The following is a 24,448-nucleotide window of genomic DNA, read 5'->3' on the forward strand; positions in this document are numbered from 1 at the left end:
TTTTGTATTTTATGTTTAGATAAAATATATGATGCTATTGACTAAATGTACCAAATAAACTGAAGAAAACAGTAGGCCTGCATGAATTTTTGACAGCTATTCAATTACAAAGCCCCAAACCTACTCACATTTTCATATAAAGCTTCAATGGTCTCCAGATCCACCACGGAGTTGTCCACGGTAAGAACAGCTGCAACAGTAAATCAGCTTATTAGCAGCTCTTGTACCCAGACAAAAAGAAAAAAAACCCTAGCAAACACGCTGTACTCGTTAGCGTTAGCTCTTGTTTTGGAACGCGTGCATATTTTCCCCTGAAAACCTAAGACATTTACATGCTATACTGTTTCATGAGCCTGTTTGTACCTGGGTTTATTGGATGGCAGTGCCTCCAATACTTAGTCTTGGAAACACAATACTAATTAACTCATAGCACTGCTGCAACACCTTAAAAAGTTGATTTTCAATATGATGTTGCATTAGATATATATACATATTTAGATATATACATATTTATGTTGGTGGACACATAGCACTACACTTCATTTCTGAGTTATAAAGTGGAAATAGAACCTTACATAGAACATTTCCTGAAAAATAACATAAGGACGTAGGGAAGAGTGGAGAACAAACTTGGGGTTAAATATAAAGTATATATGTAGCTAAACGTGTTTGAGTAGGATGTGTTTTTAGTCATGCTCTTGTGCTCCCATAGCAACGTTGCCAGTAAATTCCAAAGCAATCTGACACATATGAACTCATATATTTTGCATATATGTACAGTTTACCAGACTTTTTAACAACGGTTACAATTATTCCTTCAGGTTATAACTAACCCATCTAAGGAGTTGCTCTTTTCTTACGCTTTTGGTTGAATTGTGTGTAATTAACTTTAGATGCTGGAAACAAAGTTGTGCAGATTGACTGTATAAAAATAATCATAAAATAAACTGTATTATCAATAATCAAATACTTTAAAAGCATGTGATTAATGTGCATTGTTGAGAACTAAAGCTAGGACTGTACTAACAGGATAACCGGGTATTCTTCATCTGATGCCTCTTTGTTCCGCACATACACACACACAGAAACACACACGTAGGGGACTAAGCCTGTAGGCCACGGGTCATGGCAAAAAGCCTGTACTTGCTTAACCTCAGGACCCACACATTGAGAACTACCACAGCTCTGCAATCACCAGCCGTAGAAGAGAAGAGAAGAGACCCTCTTGCCTGCCTATGTACATTATATCATGCTTCCACAGCCTAAGAACAATGAGGCCAAAAGGTTGCACTGTGATTTTATGCAGAGACATTTCAGTGGGCTGAAAGGGCTTTCTGGCTTCTCTCTGCATACGCCAGTGTCTTCCAAATAAGACTTGGACTATCTGTTTTTCTCTGCTGAGCTTGTTAGTTGCCAGCAGTCCTGGTGACGGATTAGAGGAGTACTTCTGGATCAAGCTCTTTCCAAGTGGTGTTAAAAACGAACTTTTGCAAAGCATGTAGGGCATCTGATCAATCACGTAAAGGTGAAGGCTGGAGTTGTGTGCTTTTTTGTGTGTGTGTGTGTTCAAAGATATGACGTGTTCTGGAAATTTCTCCACACCCTCAGATCAAAGGCCACCAGCAACCGCCACCTTGCTTGGTTTCCCTCTATTAGCCCTCACTGAGTGAAGAATAAGAGATTGTGTGTGTGGGTGGGTTACAGAGTTCACAGTGGTTAGCGTGGTGATTAGAGCAGCCAAGACCCAACTCAAGTAAAAGTGTTAATTCAGCGAAATAATGGCTTATGTAGAGTTGTACAATGTATCAAAAGGTCAACATTTGTTTCAATACTGCAGTGTGGCATATAATTGAATACTCTGACTTCCAATACTTTCAATTCTTTATTAACACCAGGCTGACATTTATTTTAGCCTACATTCCTAAAAAATAAAGGTGCCAAAATGGGTATGTAATTTCCATTTAGCAAATTCAAGCACAGGGTGATGTGCTAAAGGTTATATTGCATTTCTTCATCTCACTGTTGATCTTCCCTTAAGAATAAACTGAATCAAGATTAGGCTGGTGCCTAGGACACCTTTTTGACATAGTATTGTTGGGAATTATGCATTGTGTTACAACACTTGGTATCACTATCAAAATCAGAACCTCAAAAAACTTGAGTAGTGAGTTCTCTATTGATGGGCAGTCAAACTTACTAAAACATCCACCACAGTATAGAACACATATCAAGCCTAATATAGTTTTAAAATGTTCATTACTTTTTAGTTTAGTTTTGGGTAATTTTAAGAGTGCATTAATATATTTTTTCCAAAAAGGAAGAATTTTAGTTATGATGAATAGTTTGAAAAAACAGAGGCCAAACTGAAATCTATCCAGGATGACTTTAGCACCGCACTTTCCCCTGCTTGCTGCTGAGAGTCTGCCCTCAATAACACAGTATAGGACAGCAGTTGACTACTGAAATTTTATTCTTATCACAGTTAACAAGCACATTTTTGTTAACGGTAATAACCCTTTTATGAACTGCCATTTTCCCCTTTTGGAGATCCTAAAACTCCAAAATCAGAGGTGTATAGCTTTATGTATAGCATTAGTAAAGCTGTTCAGGAGAACAGAACAGACTGATTTTAACTGATTTACAACATAGGAATTCAAAGGGAATGACTAAAGTGAAACAGAGAAAAAAGTAGATTACTTTTCTTTTAAATATATTTAAGTATAAGACCCATCAAAATGTAAGTACATGTAGCTGAATAAACGTTCTTAGCCATACCCACTTCTGCTTTTTAATTACTCTCTGTTTCTCTCTCTCTCTCTCTTTCTCTCACCCCATCCCAGTCGCCTTTCCCCAAGTGGCTGTAATTGCATTACATGTACCATGGCTTTTAATTTGCCAACAAAGAGGCGAATGGCTCTGGGAGCTGGCAGCCCCTCAGAAGCGCTTATTAAGAGTCTCTCCTCTACTGTGACACTCAAAGACTCTGCACTTCTACCAAACCTGTGATTAAGAGGTCCACAAATGCTGAGAGAGAGTGAGAGAAGGAGAGAGAAAGAATATAACAGCAACAGCCTGCCAGACCCAATGTGCCAGGAGTATGTGTGTATGTATTTTGTGCTGGTGGATTTATACACACTCAGATCATTAGCAGATTGCACGCATTAGGGATGTGGAGAGTGTCACCAGCTCAAATAAACAGATTGGAGGTAGCCACATGCACAGACAGGCAGGCACTGGCTACACTGTTGCTGTCTCCAACCAATCTAAACACAGCATTCAACATCAACTTGACATACGTTTTTCAATTGTACATGTTACAGCATAATAGCTGGTTTTTCTGGGTCTACTAAAAATGAAGCACGCAGCTAAAAATAGTGGTGTTTGGGACCATTTTTTTAGGATAATGACAGCATAACCACAATGATGTACCATATTGAAACACAAACATCCACAAGCAAAAAGACAGACAACTATTTCTCTGTGCTGTGATGCACAGCACTGTGAAGAATCACACAAGTGCTCAAAAAAGAATGTGGGGGATGGCAACGCCTTTTGAGAGCTACCAAGGTACACTGAGAAAAAGTTAACCCTGATCATAGCTTTTATGTTTGTTTTAACACATGCTAGTAATCAATGTTAAAGGACTTAGAATAGAACTTTCTATTCTATGGTAAAGAACTTTCAACCATTCATTACGTATCCCAGCTATTTTACCAACTTTTTTGTTTGTTTTCAGATGGTCATAAATATAGTATAGCTGCCTGTATCTGGGTATAAACAAAACTAGTTTTTTACATAGGATATGTTTAATACCGTTCTGGGACTTTTAGTCCATTTACATGGTGAAGCTTGATCTCACCTATCAGTACTACAATCCACTGTCAATATAAGGAACACTTTTAATATTGATGCTTTAATACAGAATTCAGTTTTTGTGAAGAGGTGTGTGCATATCAAGTATTTCACAATGCTTCTAACATAGCTCAGTCAATCAGATTTCAGTTTATAATCTGTATTTGATGGGTTACGTTCTTCATTTTAGGCTTGTCAGTTAACAGGTAATCAGCAACTAACGACAGTCAGTTATCGGTCAAAACAATCTGCCAAAATTCGCATCCCTATTTAATCTCTTTACTGTTATGCACCTTTGGCTCCTACATGCATAAACTCATTCTGGCTGTGTTTCTTGAGTCAAACGGGAGAAATTCCCTGCCTCTGAACTCCAACAAGAATAGGAAATGAATAAAGGACAGTCTTTAACATAATTCTTATGATGCATGTTAACTTAGTCACCAAAGCCCCACAAACACACACACACACACACACACACACACACACACACACACACACACACTCATACGCACACATGCTCCACTCAAACACCAGCATTCTTCAGCACAAACTCAGGAAATTCGTAAAAAGCCCAACTGGAAGCAAATCAAGAGATGTCGGTGAAAGAGAGAGAAAATTACAGTTGCGCATTGCTCACATATTCTCCCACTAAAAATAACTGAGCCCATCTGTGAGTTATCAAGCGCACCAAGAACGATTTAAGTCTATCCGTGTGCAATTAAATGAGGGAGGGGGGCACTTAAGAAAGCCGGGAAATGGTTGAAGAGGAGGGGCAAGGGAGCAAGCGTTGTTCTCACCTTGCTGAATATCCTTCATCTCCAGGTGAAGGCTGGATATTAGGATTCCCACTGCCTGAGAACGCTTCCCGTCCAACAGTTTGATAATCTGAAAGGAGTTCAAGCAGATAAAACGGTACTTTTAGTGTTTTAGTCATCTTCCACATCTTCACACCTGCACAAAATGAAAACTAAAAACAAACTTTTTGCCAACAGGAACACAGCATATTTTATGAGCATTACATCAAGGATATACTGCTCAGGATCGATCAAACGTATTGCTAAAAATACCACTAAAACTGAAAATTGATTGGTATTTTAAATTGGTATCACTGTATTTTAAATGTGCTCTCACTGGCCACTTTATTAGGTAAAGTTTTCAACCAGCAATGATTGAGCCTCAGATTGACCTCACAGGCTATGATATTGCTTCTGCCACGTTATTAGAAATGCCAGTCTTGTAGGTTTTTGTTTTCTTTAATTGCACATACTGCACACGTTATGAGACTGTCACTGCTGCATTGAAACCAGTCCACCACTCAAATAATATCTAGTTAATAGCAGTCCTGTGGTCAGAAACTGACCCATGATTAATGGGATAGTGGCTAATAAATGCATCACAATAGATAAGCTACAGTCTGTAACTACACCCATTTAGTCAAGTCATAAAGAGATCAGTCAGTAGAAGTACAAGGCAGGTTTTCCTATTAAAGTAGATGGTGGGTTGATGGTGGGTATATACAAAATACACAAAGACCCTAATTTAATTGAATTGAAGTGAACTGATGTTGTTTCTGTATCATCGCTGTCAGATTAAAACCTTCCCCAACTCAGCAACTTAACAGGAGAAGGAAGAAAAAGTTCTTAAATTTTAATTTATCGAATATAATGATATTTTTTTCAAGTAATTTGTTTTATAAACAATGTAAAGTGCAACTGGTGTTTGAAATTATACAAAAAAAATTGAAAACAACAAATGAGGAGGTTTTGTTTGACACTGACGATATACGATGTAGCCTAACTAGCTTATGGTGATTTATGATATTATCACTGATAGTACAAAAAAAGCCTTAATTGAGTCGTATCTCATACAAACCTAACTAGGATGCAGCTGTGAATAAAAATTGAGAAAAATGGAACCATAAAAGGACATATTTTGGTCCTGGACGAGCAGGCTAACAGATTTTATAACAAACTATAAATTCACAGGATTTTTATTTGCACCTACACATGGTCACAATTACATATGGCTAAATATCCCCATAAAGGGCAAAACAGTTTTTGGCAAGTTAAAGCCCAGCTCTAAAAGTTAATGTCTCGGACTTCTTCATTAGGTAGCCATTGAGCGCCCTTATAGGCGTTGAGCTACCGAGGTGTTCAGTGGGAACCGGTGCGAGGGCTCTTTAGAAGTGAGTATTGCATTACAGCCAGCAAAGTGGGCATGCTGCTTCTACATTCATTATTAATGTCACTGGGGATCTCCCCTGGCCTCCCCTCCCACAGACACTACAAGAGAGGGAGAGCCTCTCTTAACACCTCTAATGAACTGCGGCGTTAAAGCTAACCAGCCTTAAAACTTCTCCAGTGTACGACGGCTGACTGGGGCCACCAATTAGCACCGGTGCCTAACAAAGCTAATGCATCGATGGCAAACACAGGACTGTGGCATGCTACAGCTGTTTAAATATAAAAGGATAGATCATTTTAGATCTGTATCAATTAGAAAATGTGGATGGATCCAGTTAGAAAATCTGCTTCCCTATTTCCCTTACACTGCGACAATGTGACACTCTGAAGCAATATGTCTCTCTAATAGCTAATAAAAGCTGACATATTCAGAGAAAAAAGTGGATAAATGGATGGAATGAAGTCTGTGCTCTTATATACAACATATTGCCAGTTAAAATAGCAACATCTTCAACAGTGCTGGGATAATCTAATGTTTGCAGATAACAGAATGCAAAAGAATCAAGTAAAAGAAAGTTAAAAATGATGATAATATTGAGGGTGTCTGTCTATTTTGTGTAAAATACCACTAATTTAGATGCATTACAAAGTGTATCACTTTACAAAAACACAAAGCAAGCAAGGACTTTATGAGAGAAGAAGGGCAATCAAGCATACACTTAATTTAATGAATCGAAGACTTCATTCAGAGGCAAAGCATAAAAGAAGATAAAGATAACGTCATTACTTGGTTGCAGGCTCAACGGTTATTGTGTGTCAGTAAAAATTCTAGTTTGATTCTTTTTTATTTGCTTTCCTTCAGGAGAGGTCTAGGTACAGATGTACTACAGGTCCAAAATGACAAAACAACCAAATTACCAGAAATCAAAGTTGGTATTTGTTACTTTTTCCTTCTTATTCACCTTGTGATCTTTAATCCAAATAACATACTTGCAAGTAAGCAATACAAAGTACAAAAGTAAGTTTTCACTGTTCCAGTGCTTATGGCCAGTTCAACCTGATAAAATAGCCCAACTTAGCTGTGTCTGTATTTTTAATACTGTGACTATTGCACAGTAGATTTTTGGGAAATACTGAGGCCTAGATTCTTCATAGAAACACACAACAAAAATATGACTCAGGAATTTATGATGGAGAGCGCTATGACCCAGGTCTACCCAGGCTAAAATATCTTAAACCGACTCTTAGGCGTCAAACCACGTCCTAAAATAGCCGCTTGGTAAACACAAGGTGCTGGGGCCTGTAAGTCATTCCAGAACTTCTGAGTCAGGACCAATTAAAATGTCAGTTTGTTTGAGCAGTATTACCGCTGTACAAACTGCGTATTTAATGTGATTCATCTGGCGACTGAAATCGCTGTATGATGTTTATGCATTAGGCCACATATTATAGCGCTGTGCTGCAGGGAGACACAGAGCGACAGAGCGGGATGTATTTTTTTTAACATTGTGTAGTGTATCTCATCATCTTTAACAATGTTGAGACATACCACAATGCCAAAGGAAATGGCATCGGCCTTCCGCCTTAAACAACAGCTGTGGACATCCCCTGGACCAGTGCTTGAAGTGGACTTGTACTTACCAATTTGTAATACCAGCAGTACTATACTTTGTTCTGTAGAGTACTGCAAGTTTTGGCACTGACTAAAGAATGGTGTAGTAAATACTCTATGGGTCGGTTTAGTCTTTGACTACACCACATTATGAATGGAGATTCTTCACTGTAAGGAACTAGGGTTAAGCCCTGTCTATGAAAAAGACCCTAAATGTCCAAAGGTTTATAGACAACTGCTCATCCAACATTTCTTCTAAAACCAATGGTGTTAACAGAAAGTTTAACAGAAAGCCTCTACACTTCTGGATTTATACTATATGTTGGGACACTGAGGTGAGGATTTGATTGGATTCAGTTCATTAGCATTCATTCATTTGTATGGTCAGGTACTTGATGGTTAATTCTGGATCATAAACACCATGCCAACACATCCCAAAGGTATTCAATGTTGCGCCATCACTTCAGAGAGTGCTCCACAGACCATATCTGAGGGACTTCATAGACCTCAAGCCAACACTTGACACTCCTCCAATCAGTCCTATTCTACTTTTGTATAATCTATGGAAAGGGACCACCACTACAAGTGTGACATCAGATAAAATTGCTATAGTTGCCCTTAATACCATTAATGTAAGTATATAAGTAGTGTAAGTTACTACTGACGAACAGTCCAAATGTTTGAAAAAGGGGCAACTGCCATACTAGCATTATAGCACCAGCACATATTTTTTCCCTTTCAAGCAGTGCCCCAGACCCAAGACCCAAGCGGAGCCACATGCCTGCAATTAGGTTTTAGTCCACTAATCTGACTGAGATGACAGAGTCTCCATTTGCTTCATGTCATCTCCTTTTCTTTCATATGATAATCAGGACTGGGAGAGAAGACCTCAAGAACACACATAGTGTGGATCAGGACATATGATACAAATTAGCCCCCCTGCACCACTACCTTATGTAATTGTGTACAGAGATGAGACGACTAGCTCTGTTTTAAACATTTTGAGGGTGATTTCAATAATAACCTCTTAGACCCAAGGCTTATTATTAAGTTAGTTATTTATGGTTCATTTATTCCATATATACTATGAATTATTTAATACCTACTACAAAACTACAATATGATGTGGGTGATTGCACAATTAGGGTGACATTTACCCTGTGTAACTCATAAAATTATGCTTTATTTTTTACATAACTCAACACATGCATTAGAAAAAGATGCATTTAAGGACATTCTGATTATTTAGGTTATCAAGAAGGAAACTATATATGTTTAAAATGTCTTTAGAAGGTGGCACGGTGGCGTGGTGGGTAGTAGCGCTGTCGCCTCACAGCGAGGAGGGCCTGGGTTCGATTCCCCGGCTGGGCGGCCAGGACCCTCTCTGTGTGGAGTTTGCATGTTCTCCCCGTGTCTGTGTGGGTTTCCTCCGGGTTCTCCAGTTTCCTCCCACAGTCCAAAAGACATGCAGTCAGGCCAATTGGACATGCTACGTTGAGTGTGTGAGTGACTGTCTGTGTCTGTCTGTCTGTCTGTCTGCCCTGCGATGGACTGGCGACCGATCCAGGGTGTATCCTGCCTTTCGCCCGAAGACTGCTGGGATAGGCTCCAGCATCCCCCCGTGACCCTGACGGAGAAGCGGCTTAGAAAAGTGGATGGATGGATGGATGTCTTTAGAAATATAAATGTTATTTCAGTGGAGCACATACGGCATCCCAATCACTGAATTGCCCTTGCAGTTTTAGTCTATGTATTGTCCTTAACATGGTTAAACTAGTGCACATGGCCTCAAGGAACTGTAAACGCAGTGTAGATAGTGGAAGACATAAACACATGCGCAATAGCACTTGCACGTGAAGATTCAATAACGCACACACACACCTCATCTCCATAATGCCAGTGCAGATCAAAACACATACTTTCCCCAAACACCTACAGACTCCAACCATTTCCTCACCTCTTCCAAAACAGCCACACACCCCAAGGCGACAGGCCCAATCTGGCAACACTTTGAGAGGAGGCACGCACAAGCACACCCACACGTCTGCACTGTCATCACTCTCTGCTGGCCAATTGAGCCGCGGCCTTCATCGATTAGGTCCAGACTCACCTGACCACTATCGGAGGGCCAGAGCTACTGCTATTGGCTTGTCAGTTTCCTATATTGCACTGTAAGGAAGGCCAGTTTAGGAAAAATGGACAAAAGTCCACGTCTGGCTGACAGGCTGGGCCTGCTACCCCTCCTCCTGAATTCCTCCACGCAACTGCCCAAAATCCCTTTCTTTCCTGGCCTTCGCCAGCGAGCATGACTTCTCAGAAGGATGATTCAGGAAAAGCGTTCGTACCTTGGAGAGTAAACAGGCGCAGATAAAAGATGAAGATGTAAACATGTTACTTTTGTTTAGCTGACCTTCTGGAAATTGTGCCGCTTTGCCAAGACGCCTATGCCAATAACCATCTGTCTTCTCACTTTTACCGGACACAATGTTGAAACTTAATAATGGTGTCATCAAAATTTTCATGGCCTAAATTTCTCTCTCCGCAGTGCCTGGGGAGCAGTTGGGGGCGAGATGCCTTGCTCAAGGACACCTCAGGCATATACTGTCGGCTCTGGGGATCAAACCACCGACCTTACGGTCACAAGGCTGGTTCCTTAACCTCCAGCCTATGACTGCCCCTAGATATGCAGACTGGGTAAATAAGCTATCCAGACACATTTAGTGGTGCTTGTTTTGGGTTACATTACAACCAAAGAGAGAAAATGATAATGAAATTTTACACATTCTGATGTTGGCAAAGCTGTCAAATGTTTGCATTACCTCATTCAATTCCACCAAATAAAATTTAAATATTAAAAGATTTGTACAAGGGCTTGAGTTCTACCCTCTTTGCATCTACACTTAGGTCAAATTATGGGATCTTAAAAAGATCAATGATTAAAAAATCTTATAAGCTTAATGGGCCCCACACAGAAATATTACTTTTAATTAAAGGTGCAGTGTGTAAGATTTAAAGTGATCTATTAGTAGAGTTGGAATATACTACACAAAACCATGTTTTCATTAGTGTATAATCACCTGTAACTATGAAATGCTGTGTTTTATTAGTCCTTTAAATCTACATAGGGAGTACTTCCTTTTCCTAGTGTTTCTACAGTGGCCCTTAATGAACACACCAAACACTGGCTCTACATAGTGCCTTTCAAGTTTTTCCATTGAAATGACAGCTTGAATTTGGTGCCATAGCACCAGTTGTAAGCAGGGTTGAAAGAGCAACCAAAATGGCAGAATCGCAGGAGCTGTAATTTTGTAAAATTATATTCTGCAGCTGCTTTTCATTATGTGTTGTTGTATGAATAATTTAGTCTGTAGGAGAATTTCAGGATATCAAGATTTAAATGTCAGAAAATGTGCTGTCCATGGCTTTAAGATGCAGAAGTACCCACTTTTGTCTTGATCTTTGTTTTTTTTAATTGGTAGTACACATGCACATTTGTGGTTACATAAAACAGCCCATCACTGTTAATAATAATAATGATAGTAATAATAATAATAAGCTACAATAACAGTAGCCTAGAGTAGGACTAAGAGTAGCTGATTTAACCTCAAAATGTAAGTGCATTTGCACTTGTAATTAAATACTTTATTATCAATAACATTGTCCTGAGTTTTAAGAGGGGAAATTTAGCTTAATAACACAGAGCTTCTGAAATGCTTGTAGATAAGTTTGACCAATGAAAGGCAACCAAACAACCATCTACAACTTACTGGCTGTCTGGCACACTACATTCTGGGCTCAGGCCTCAAGCCAAAAAAGTGAATAATCTGGTCTTCTTGACAAAAAAAACTGGTCTGAACCTTTTTAGTTTACAAAAATGTACACAAATGTACAAAAATTAATCACAAAATAAAAGGTAGCTGCAATAATAGGCATTATAATAATAGTAAACATTTTGTATTGGGAGAAGTTTGACGACCCAAATTTTGACAAATGGAGAATCATACTCATTATTTAGCACAAGAAAAAGTTAGGGAGGCTGAATCCTCATGATGGCCACTGCAGGTTCTACTATACGCTTGAAAAGGGAGGGGTGATGGATGGGTATTCAGTTGGTTGCAATCTGCAACCTCACAACTAGATACCATGAAATCTTACATACTGCACCTTTCATAAAAAAGATGACTATGTAATTTGCTAATTTATTTGCTATTGTTATATCTCAAACAAGCTGATTCTCCCAAGACATTCAACTCAACTCACTACCATTTCTTTTATATTAGACTAGATCTATTTAATACTTAAACTAAACTAAAACTAAGAATACTATGTATCAAATAAATAAGTTGTAAGGGATCTGTTTGAAAATGATTGTCATGGATGAGATGCTTAATAACAAGGACATAAGGCTGTGTGTATAGTGTTCATAGAAGATAACTGGTGAGGTATGTTAAGATATTAGATGTTTCGGTGAATCACAAATGTACAGTTTTGGCAGTATCTATATATGGAGCCCAATAAACATTTTTCTTTTCTTCTGTTAGGACTGCTGCCACATTCTGGTCTTTTGCTCAGGCGTCGTAAAGATGTAGTCAGAGAATTACAAAAACATTCACATCTACAAGTGTTTGGTTGTACATGAAAACCCATTCTAATTATAATTAGGCTAAGGTTGCACTCAATTCTAAACACTGGCAGAATCTCTTTTTATAGGTATATTATGAAAAAGCTGACCTTACCCTGAATTGTTTTAAATAACTGTTACAACTTATTGTCTAAATGAGATGTTAAACAAAAAAATGTTTCTTTTCCTATTAGTCATTCCTTGAACAACTAAACTGACTCAGTGGTTGGTATAGTGTAGCGGTTAACATCTAAGACTATAACACTATACCAATAAGAGTCCATGGGCAAGACTTCTAACACCACCTTGGCCTACCTGTGTAAAATGATCAACCTGTAAGTTGTTCTGGATAAGAGTGTCAGCCAAAGGCCATAAATAAACTAATCGCTGGACGATGAAACTTATGTTTTACAGTTCAGCACTGGAATATTAAACACTGAAGTTTCACACCAGTGGAGGTTTTGTTCAAAAAGAGCCCACAGAGCTCAGGATTAGCTTACTTCAGATAGATCTATCTGACTGGTACTAAAACGTTATTTGAAAGCTATGTAAGAAAAGGTATCATAGGATTATTACAGTATAAAAAAGCCAGTATAAATGCTCCATTTCAGTCACTTTGCAATTCTAGTGTGTACTGAAATTTCAACTGAATTATAAAGTGATGAGCTGGGCTTGCAGTTTACGGAGACGCAAGGCAACAGACAGCTGGCAAGGCCATTCCCAGTGGCCATTTGAAATCAGATCAGACGAGGCCGACTCTGAGGCCAGAGTGACCAGACATGCACACACTGGCGACTTGGTGTCCTAACTGATTGATCAGTGGGGGGCTGTGTATGGATTTGAAGGAAGGCTAGACAGCCAATTGGACCAGTGGCTGACTTTTGAACTGCCTGGACGCCAGAACAAAGTGCTGACTTGCCGAACAGGACCATTATCGTCAAAGCTGTGCCTCGATAGCTAACAATACCATGATGTCAAATATTTGTAGCAGTACCACATAAGAATTGTGGAACCTATACATTTAGAAATTCATAAACCATTCACATAGAAGGAAAAGTTGTCATATCCTAAAAAAACAGTTAAATTAAAAAGAGGAGGTGCATCTTATCTATATCTGAGCGAAAAAGATTAAGGCTCTAGCTATCTTTTTCCTATGTGAAACAGGTGATGGCATGAGTCAGTGGTGTTATGGTTATATGGCAAAAAGGTGCTTCTGCAGAGAAATGCAAAAATATGCAGTTTAGATGTGGTGTTTGTATATCCAGCATACCACTGCACAAATCTAGGAAGCTACAATTGTTATAAGAGATAGTCCTCTTGTCTAAGGTCACAGAGCATGTTGACACACATGGGAAATTAAGGGCAACTCTTAATCTTATTCTAGATAACACATTCTGCATGAAATAGTTTGTATATAACAATATTGCAAACAACATGACAAACTACATAGACAAAGCCAATAATAAAGAACTTGGCCACTCTACTTCTAAAATGTCACTAGCAGCTCATGAAATGCTTGCAACAACCTGTAGAGACACCCTTCCAAGAAAACAATCTCAAGAACCAAATGAAAAGTAGGATGTTGCCAAAGCATGAGCTATAGTGTGCCTCAAACGTCCTCTAGTGGTAGCAGTGGGTGCTCCCCTATCAACGCATAACGATTCCATAGAAGAGACGACAATAGTGTTAATAAACGGACTATAGTGTAAATGTACGTAACTTACAGTTAAGAAAACCACAAGGCGCTCACAAGCATGCTGACACAAAGGGTCATTTGAAATGGTCAAGCAAATATAGTGAGCCCTCGGAATGATTTGCTATTACATGGCGAAAGAGGATATTTTAGCCCACTAATTTGGCACAGATGTGCTGCTGTTTTAGGATGGCAGCATGAAGGAATGATACATACCTTCTTAGCTTTCGTCTTCTTCTCATAGGTGTCAGAAAGAGGCTTCTTCTTGGGCTGCAATGAGGCTTTGGAGAAAAGATCTTCAAACTCCTTTGTATCAATTATGTCTGGCTCTTCCAAAGAACCCCACAGCGTGCTATTACTGGAAAAGAGACACATTAACTGTACCAGTGCACAATTAATGCGCATGCAGTATTTCAGATGCCATTAGAACAGCCAGTGACAGAATAAGGGAGGATTATATAAAGTGGAAAAAGCACCTCTGGAAATACCAAGGCAAACTGTTCTCTCTCAGTTGTAAAAATTACTTTTATTTTCCTTAATGTTTACCTCAGCTGTGCCAACACTTTTATTTACACTTTTGGAAGTGAGATGAGACATTTTTTTACTGATAGTGAGCCCACAGAGACAGAGTCCGCTAGAAAGCAGAATTTGTCCCAGTTGCGTCGGCAAAACTCTGCAATCTCTACTTGAGTTTTCTTCCAGAATCGAAACGACTGTCTCCTGCAGAACTACTGCGTCATTAAGGATGAAAGGTATTTGATTTCGGGTGTTGCTGAGTAACATGGACAATACAAACAGGCTGTCTAGTCATGAGCGAGGGAGGCTAACAGTGACTTGTGTGACTCCCTTTGCTACCTTTCTTTTTCCACTCTTTCTTCCTCAGATTATACAGCAGCTTTACTCCAAATGATAACACATAAAAAATTATAAAAGTGGTGGGATTTATAAATTATAAATATAACTTAATCTTCTAACTTCAGTTTAGCAAAACCTTTAGGATTTTGGTAAGCATCATTTTAACAAGGGTGAATGAAGCATTGTCAAATGGATCTGGTGGGTTCCCATAAATGTCCATAAACATCTCCTTGTGCTTGAAAGACTTCTGTGCACTGCACGTCTTGCATTTTTTAAGCAATAGAGAATAGTGTTTCATGCAGCAGCATGAAACACTACTCTGTACTGCTTAAAATTCAGACCCTTTCGTCATGTCTTATTCTAATCTTGGGCCCTCTGTCAGTGAAGTATTCTGAATATAATTCACCAAACATAATGAGCAGCCTAGACATTAACCAGAAATCTGGCAGGGTGCATTGGATTCAGTGAAGGATTTTACAAGCAAGAAATAACGTTTCTCAGAAAAACAAAAAGGAGCATTTGGTCATGGATACAATAACGCAGCAATCAACTGTGTTGCCAGTGATTCAATTAAGGACAAGTGAGTCTAATCTTAAGCATTTGGGAGCCCCATATTGCAAGTGTTGCTCTCCCTAAAATGGATATGATGTGCACTGATTTGCCTGACATTTAGCTCTAATAGCTCTAATGGAACTTACTGTCCTTTCCACAAATAGTTGCAATAAAACAGGTGAAAGTGTGTTGGTGGAGACCAGCCAATGGTCACTCATTGTTTAGCATTTTCCCTTTCTAGGATACATTGTGATTGCCACTGTTATGACTTTATACCATTAAACCAAAATACAAGACTAGATACTGGAAGTATAAAAGATACGGTTAAAATTCTTTTGTCATTATTTTGAACTCATTGACTGTACTTTTAATCCATTTAGAAGAAAATGTGTGGCTAAAAATTAAACACATAGGGGGTCTCAAATTTGCAGCACAGACATACAGCCTTGTGGCTTTAGCTTGGTTTTAACACTTTTACTGTAGCACTGATGGCTAACATGAAAACTTCAATTATCCCCAAGGCTCCTGGAGTGAGTGAAGACTCTGAAGCACCACTGTACATCCTTTCCTAATCCCCCTTACAGTAATACAAGGCCATAAAGTTCCTGGGCTGGCACTCCAAGCTCTTCAGCTGTATAAACCACAGGCACTTTAAAACAAGCAGCTCGCACTCCATTTCCCCCATAACCTCTAGCACTAGGTGTGGAGAACAGCATGCACACTGTGATGTGAGTGTGTGTGGGTTTTTATGACTGATTGAGCTGTAGTGCATGTTCACATTACCATGCAGAAAACTGATGTTTTCAGAGTGGTGTGGAATCACAAATCTGATCTATCTGAATCAGAGCATAACCTCTTTCATGTGTGGTCGTAGATACATACCCAAATCGTGGTCATGTGACCTCACTGAGATCTGACCTGAGCGAAAAATCAAAACTAAGCAATATGGAGTGTAACGTGAACGTATAGATTAGGGCAAAAGTGGCGCAAATCAAATTTTATGCATAAATATGGCACAGATCTGATTTTGTCTGAGCTGTGTAAACAGAAACATTGGGCAAGTATTTTTAAACTGCATTTGAGTGACTTTCAGATACATATCCTAGATCAAATACAAAGAATATAGGAAAATAGAACAGATTGGGATTCATCTGTTTTTTAGATGCAAAGTACCAAGTTCACTTACACTTACTCACTATGAGCACTCAGATAGCTTTTGGTGCTTTGCATCAATGAAACTGGATATCCTTGTTTTTTTTGTTTGTTTTTTTCTTTCATCATTCTTTTCTTTCAGCACTCTACTTGTATATATCACTGTTGTCATCAACCACTGTTGAAAGCACATCAGCAGTGGCTAACTTGATGATCAAATGTCAGCATGCGGGTCCTTTAGGGCAGAAGTCACAGATACGGCTCATTTATGAACACAAACGTGAACCATTTTTTACAGAAAGATTGACTAAGAAAACATGTAGGCTAATAAAGCACTAAGGCCTGTAAAGAGAAGGTAGACTGTATAAATCAGAGGGTGCTTACTTGTTATCATGAATCTGAATCCTAGTCCAGTAGAGGGGCTTCATTGGACAGGTGGGCTCTAGAGCTGGCTTCCGGGGGGGTTTATCTGTGGCTTGGCCAAAGCCAAAGCCACCAAAGGCAGGTGGAGGGGGTGGGGGGCCACACCCAGGCATGGGTGGGGGTGGAGGAGGGACACCAGGCATGCCAGGTGGAGGGGGTGGAGGAGGCAGTGGAGCTCCAGGGAGGAGTGGAGGTGGAGGTGGTGCAGATCCAAGTCCAGGCAAAGGGGGTGGAGGAGGTGGTGCTACGGATCCAGGGTGCAGTAGAGGTGGTGCTATGGATCCAGGGAGTGGCGGAGGTGGTGGTGGTGGTGGTGGAGGCGGTGGTGCAGGCAGAGCTGCTGAGCCATGTGACTGGCCTGGCAGAGGAGGAGGTGGCGGAGGTGGAGGTCCTGGGGTCACACCCAAGGTCATGGTAATAGAGTCTAGGTCGAGTTTTTTGGGGAGGCTGAGACTGGGGCTCGGGGTCAACTTGGATCCCTCCTCCTCTGGCGGCGTCTTGATAAAGGTCTCACGGTCAGTCTGGATGCAGACAGTGCGGTACGTTTTGGGGGGTATATCGTCTTCAGTGGAGACACAGGCCTCCCGCAGGCTCCCCCGGTCCTGCAACGAGCCGTTCTGCATCCGCTGCATTTCGGCAATGACTCCCTCCAGCCGGGACACTGCCACAGCATGCTCTCCCCGCAACTGGAAGACCTGGAGCTCAAAGTCGGCCTGGATTTACCCACATGTGAAAATGACAGACATTTCGGTTACATGGGGCCACAATGATGCAGAAAAGAAGCTTTGTAGAACGTATTTATAAAATGCAGTTTTTTTCATGAAACTATATCTTGTCACACTTCAACAGCTTTAAAAGAAAAAAACAAGAATTAAGTTATGTAAAGCTTAAAAATAGGTTTACTCTCTCACTAGGTGACCACTGAGTTTATGGTAACTTTCTAGAGGCTAAATCAAAAGTCCTCATAGCTGAACTTTAGCCCAGACTGATGTAGACTGACAATGTCAAGACATTTATCACATTCATGAAACCAGCTAATAGTGGCTTGATATAGTTAGTCAATGCACATAAGAACAAGCTTGTCACATTTACCAAGATTGTGCTAAAATTGAGCATTTTCAGCCCTAAAAGTCAAACTCAAGATATTTTTGGTTTGGCTGAAATGCAAAGGAAACCATCTTGACAAACTTCCCATTATGTAATTTGGAGATGTGCTTACAAACACACTCCAAAGTGAGACTGAAAAGAAAAGCATTTTGCAATGAAACCTCCACATGTTTCTTGTTATAATGTGGTTCACACAGGACTGAGCAAGGCACGCTGTCTACTCCCATACGCTGCCACTCCTTGTCAGCACTAAACATCCCCTGTCCATTTTGCCTTAACTTGAATGTGTGTGACAAACACGACACTAAGTCGCAGTCAATTAACAACACATTACATGACTTTACTGCGTATAAAAACATTAATCATTCTCCAGAAGACATCAGGATTTTCTAAGACTGAAATAAATTATGCAACATAAATGATGTATGCCACATAATTTGACATCTCTCTAATGGTTTATGGCCCACACATTTAAATCATGTCTTAAAGAGGCTCATTATGCCGTTAACAGCTTGTATGTTTATAACAGTGTATGCATGTGAACACTGATGGCCAATTTTATGGATGCAAATTATGACTTCTCAGTAGAATTTGTGGCTACATCAAGAAAGTAAACTTAGTTCAGTCACAACAAGGGCTGAAATTCTCTTACAATTTCGAACTAACCTATTTAGATGACAATGTGTAGCAGAAAACTGTATTGTTGCAACGCCGGTTCTGTGTCTCACATAGATTGAAAGGGATTTTCAAAAAAGAAGGGCCATTGACTGTGTAATTAAGTTCAAGACCAGACTAATTTTGCCTAATCTAGGCCTAATCTATGCCTGTGCCTCTAAAAAGCTATGTCCTATCATTGTATTGTATGTATGTATCTATGTACTATCATTACATCAGCGCACCCATTACAGAACAGAGAGATAAAAAATAAATTAATTTGTGCCAAATGTATCCTCTCCCCTAAGAAGTGTGTGAAAATGCTTTCGAAGAGTCTCTTTAGATGCCACAGTCTTGCCAGCCACAGCTCAACTGCATAAACATTAGACCTTTTCTATCAGCAGACAAATCAGCATGGAACAAGCAGGGCATTCAAACCAATACTTTAGCGAAGCCACATAAATAAATGAAATAAATATACGAGGAAAAGTTTCCTGAAGGACAGAGACAGTTTGACCACACGTTTTTAACGAATGAGAGGCCGGGACGCGTCCAGCTTGTAGACCATGATCTTATTTCATAGGAGGAGCTGGCAGGAGGTAGACCTCCATCTGGAATCCATCACCCCATTATGCCTTCTTCACTCACTTCTGCCCTCATATCCAACTATGCTGTTTACAGTCAGAGCGCACCACGTTCAGCCTGTGACAACGTGTTAGCATTTGCCACCTCACAATGAGTTATCAAAAGCCTTTTTCCACAGATTCACTTTTGTCTCTTAAACCTTAATGTCTAAAACACATATTTTAATGTGAATCTTTAATCTCTTTCACAACATGATTATTATGCAGTTATCATTATTATTAATTGTATACGTTTTTTTTTATTACTAAATATCATTTAAAATCGAATGACACGCCAACTACTATGAAACTAGTATGCAAGTTACGTAGTTATGAATAATGAGGAACTGAAGTCTGGATTCAAATATGGGCCCTCATAGTGTAAGAGTCAATTTTGTTGAGCTAATAAAAGCATCGTATGCACAAACAAGTTCCACTCATTCCTGTAACATGTTTTTATTAGACCTTTGTCTGTATTAATCCAGGCCTAAACTGATCTCTTGGCCTAGTTTCAATCACTCTTCACCATGCCTGAACTGTGAAAGGTAACCTGGAAACATCCCCTAATGTCTGATAACTGGACCTTAATGAGCAGAAACAGTCTAAATCTTGGAACAACAGGCTTCATACATCATGAAAGGCTTTCAGTGCAGACCATAAGCCATGATATCTGGGCTTCCTTCCTGTCTTGTGGGACTTGTCAAACCTTTGATAGATAACATGTTTCACACATTAATAATGTGAATACTGTACAGTACTCTTTCATTACATTGGTATTTGTTTCTCTACGTAGTTTTTGGAAGCTTTGTCTTTTCCAGTCCTGCGATGGACTGGCGTCCAGGGTGTATCCTGTTTTAATGTTCTTAAAATGTTAAAAATGAATAAATTACAGATGGTTTAGGTGAATGCATCATAAATTAATTCCAGGCAAATTGCACTGGTTTCCACATAAAAAACAGAAATGCCTAAAGATGCTCATGTATGAATTATCTTGAAATTATGGATGATAACAAAAATGCTTAGTGCAAACTTTACAATAAAATGTTGTTATACCATGGAGGTATGGAACCATCTCAAATATATATACAGAATATAGAAATCCTAAAACATTACATACAAAAAAAAGCTGTCATAGAATAAAAAGTGTGAATTTAAACCTGCATGAATGTGTGAAAATGATCTGAGCTGTAAAAGAAATATCTGTATGAATTAGCCAAAAAGAAACATAAAGTGGTAGCATGCAAATAAACGCACAGTAAGGTAGCAGAATAACCTGGAGTTGTCCTAGATTTGGATATACCTTCATCTATAGGCACATAAAAGCCTCAAAGCTGTGTATATATTATACTTCAATGCATTTTTGCTACCTCAAGCATCTATTCATGCTTCTTTACTTGGTCTTTTCTGGAATTCTGTGAAGCTGCTTTGTGACAACATCAGTTGTAAAAAGCGCTACACAAATAAATTTGATTTGATTTGACTTTACAGCTAAACACACAGCAAATTTCTGCTGACGCCATCTTTGCTGACTTTATTTGCCTATGCTGACATCTAGTGCATCTTGAGGGAACTGCAATATCTAAGAGCAAATGCCACTGACTTACATGCAGCTTTTCCACCTCCTCTTTGCATTCTCTCTTCAGCTGAAGCAGGGCAGCCTGGTGCTCTAGAAACAAACAATATCAAGTCATGATTCCAAGTAGAAGTACTGGTCTCAGTACTTTGCCCTGTACAAATTCTTACCGAAACACATAACAGTATTTTCTTCTGGCAATTCAATTAGAATTCAGTGTATTCTGATTCTCCTGAACAGATGGCATTGAGTAAATCTTAAAATGCATAGATAGGAAAACTCTTCTCAGCTCTTCTTTGATGATGACTAAATGCACCTCCAGCTTTTCAGGATCTTCTTCTCAAAGCTTTATTTAACAGAGTATAACTGCTTACATAGCCCCACCTTGTGGGTAAACATTAAAACCAATACAGTTCAGTGTAATGTTATTTCTGTTCTCTGCATTTGCACACATAATGTCCTACACTTGGTCACATTATTTAAATATCTGTAATATGCACAACAGGAGGTTGCTATTACTAAAATATTATATTATGTATCTTCATAGAAGCACAGTGTTAACAAAGGCTTTTTTTTCTTAATTCTGGATTGTCATATTTTCACACAGGGAAGGCTGAATAACAATAGTTCCCAATCTTGATCCTGGCATACCCCTGCAATGAAAACAGATCTTAGTTTTCTTCCCCGTTCCCAACACCAACTCAATCCATTAGTGAAGTTACAAGCCCTTCATTAGCTTAGAATGACAGAGCAGGTTAAAAACACAAAATTGTGCAGTACACTGGTACTCCCAAGCTAAGATTTGGAATCTATACAATAGACAACAGGTAAATAATACATAAACCACTCTGTTTTCATTACCACATACATTTATAAATCATCATGTAAAGTAGCTAGTTTAAAATAACTTTTAAGTTTAATCAACTCAAACCATTTGAAGAAAGTTGTTGTCTCAAATTATTTAAGTGTGAAACCGTATTTATTGTGTTGAATACATACAAGCCTTCAAGTTTAACAGACATAAGGTATGTACCGCTGAAATAATATACTTTCACTGACCTTTTTTTTTTTTTACATCTACATTGTATATACATGCATTTTTCCATTTTGTGAAGTCCATTTTGCAGTCCCACACTTACAGACTGCAGTTCACTTTCATCTCTTTTAATTTGTTAGCCCCTTCTACTGTGTTCACCAGCAGCCAATGGGTGGTGGATCATTCTCATACTGACACTGACATGATACAAGCACGTTACTGTGTGTGTGTGTGTGTGTGTGTGTGTGTGTGTGTGTGTGTGTGTGTGTGTGTGTGTGTGTGTGTGTGTGTATGTGTGTGTGTGTGTGTGCTGGATCACACACAGTGGTGTTGCTGGAGTCATTGCGAGACTGAGAATAGCCCACCATCCAATAACACCCAGCCAGCAACATCCTTTGGCCAGAGCCTGTCCACTCATGAAGGACTAGAGGATGACTAACACAAACTGTACAGCAATCTGCACAGCAGATACATTTTCGTCTAACATTACATTTAAGAGATGAGCCAACATGCTAGGTGTTTCTATTATGCAAACAGTTTTTAAGAACTCCAGTAACATTGTCTGGTCTATTCGTACCAGTTAGGCCTGTCACAATCATGAAATTTTAGCTGGCAATTAGTTGTTGTATAAATAACTGTGAATAGCCATTTAATGGTCTGTTTTATTCAATAAAGACAATAAATAACATAAAGCAGCTAAGCTGACTTATTAGCTGTCTTGCTTAGGTAGCTCTTCACTTTGTAGCTAACCAGAGAGCTATGATACACAAGCATAACAAATGTTTGGCTAAAGCTAACTACTGAAAGTGTATCCACCTCAGATTGTGCGGGTTGTGAAACAATGACTGCAAAATCTAATGAATGAAAACAAATCTGGACAGATTAAATAATTGCGATTATCTCAAATAATTGCAATCAGATGACTATGTAATAGTTATGACAAGCCTAGTACGCTCACTAACAGGTCACTAGCATGTACAATTTAGTACCATGATTCACCACCCAAATAATACCTGTACAGTGGAGGTCCAGTGAGCATAGTGACCATTGACAAAAATGGGGTAAAATAAAGCAAACAAATTATGTAGAGAAACAGATGGACTACAGTATATAATTGCAGAATTACAAGCTACACCTTTTATATACACTGGAGTGGAACTGATAAAATGGTATCTAATGAAGTGGCCAACTTGAGTTCTTCAGTAAAAGTAAGTACTATGCAACAGTAGCAGATTTCATTGTTTAAATTTATAACACTGATAATATAAACATTGTCTCTTTTATAACGGTTTGTACATTTTACTCATTTATGCTAAAATGACTCTTCCTTTGCACACAGATGAAATGATCACAAGTTCAAAATATTTAAAGTGCATCCAAACCCATATTTAACCCATAGATAACAAGAGAAGATGTTGTTTGTGTGAAAACAACACCTGAAGTAAAAACATGAATTTTCAACCAGACCGTACAAACAAGCCTTTGTTAAGTAATAACAACTAGTTGTGAGAAATAAATACAAACAATGTCAGAGTTTTCCGTGCACTTGAGCATGTTAGTTCCAGACGGCCATCAACTTTTTCCCCTTTCCTAGTTTTAACTTATGTTAAGAGATTCGAGTTACTGCCTTAGGCAAAGTACAAATGTACACTGTTCCAATGTTTGTTGGAAGAGGAGATATAAGTCCGGTTTCCAGCTAATGTGTATTACTTTATATTCATGCCAACTAGCCCAGACTAAGGAAATGTTACAGAATGCTAATTCTCAGACAACAAGCATAAAGTTACAAACTAATAGCAGGGTGTACAAACTGCTGAAATGTATTTTCTCTTGATACAAACTAATATTAAAATAATTAAAGGAAATAAACTCTTCACTGTAATTACTGAAATTTCAACAAAATCTTATTTATGGAATAATCATTGAGGAGAATGAAGCATTTTTTTTTTTTTTTTAATTGAAGTCAGATGAGAAAAATGAAAGCTCTATGGCCTAAATCCACGCTCCTACTTGTAAGCCCTGCAGGTATTTTGGAGGGCTGTCAATGAGTAATGTGGTAGGCTATTTCTATCCCAAAGTACAACTTTACTGCTCTCAGCTCTGCTTTGTACTTCTGACTGCACGAGACACAAACAGGGATATCATGGCCAGGAACAGCTTAACATGCATTCCTCTTTTAAATGGAGTTAAAAGACAGAACACCCGTGGCTCTAATGACCATCACAAAGCCATAGTTGCTTCTCTTGTTTGTAGCACCTTAGAATTAGATTAAGATGTAAGAAAAGTTTTGAAAGGAGGAAGTCTGTTCCAAGAGAGGGTGGAGAAGTGTATATTTCTGTACTGGGACAGATGCCTGTATGAAACTTGTTTATTAAAAAAAGACTACCTGCTTCAGTATATCGAAGTCCCACTTTCTCCTCCTCATCCTTAGGTTTGGGCGGGGGCCAGATTGCTTGAAGGCGCCCAGGTGTCCTGTCTTCGCTGTCAGTTGGGGAGGAGACCTCAGACTGGG

At 39.0% G+C, this 24,448-nt stretch overlaps 1 protein-coding gene across 3 annotated transcripts in view; it reads right to left on the reverse strand.

Moving 5' to 3' along the window:
• The window catches only part of LOC108430666 (formin-1-like), a 107,152-nt gene that overhangs the window by 40,695 nt on the left and 42,009 nt on the right, over nucleotides 1-24,448 (reverse strand). For all 3 annotated transcript variants that reach the window (XM_017703292.2, XM_037542176.1, XM_017703293.2), the window contains 6 exons: nucleotides 24,323-24,443; nucleotides 20,932-20,993; nucleotides 16,905-17,656; nucleotides 14,178-14,319; nucleotides 4,650-4,737; nucleotides 129-190 (listed from right to left, as the gene is read on the reverse strand). In XM_017703292.2, coding sequence (XP_017558781.1) covers nucleotides 129-190; nucleotides 4,650-4,737; nucleotides 14,178-14,319; nucleotides 16,905-17,656; nucleotides 20,932-20,993; nucleotides 24,323-24,443 — 1,227 coding nt within the window. The remainder of the gene's footprint in view (nucleotides 1-128; nucleotides 191-4,649; nucleotides 4,738-14,177; nucleotides 14,320-16,904; nucleotides 17,657-20,931; nucleotides 20,994-24,322; nucleotides 24,444-24,448) is intronic.

This window comes from Pygocentrus nattereri, chromosome 10, assembly GCF_015220715.1.
Source record: "Pygocentrus nattereri isolate fPygNat1 chromosome 10, fPygNat1.pri, whole genome shotgun sequence".
Taxonomy (NCBI): Eukaryota; Metazoa; Chordata; class Actinopteri; order Characiformes; family Serrasalmidae; genus Pygocentrus; species Pygocentrus nattereri.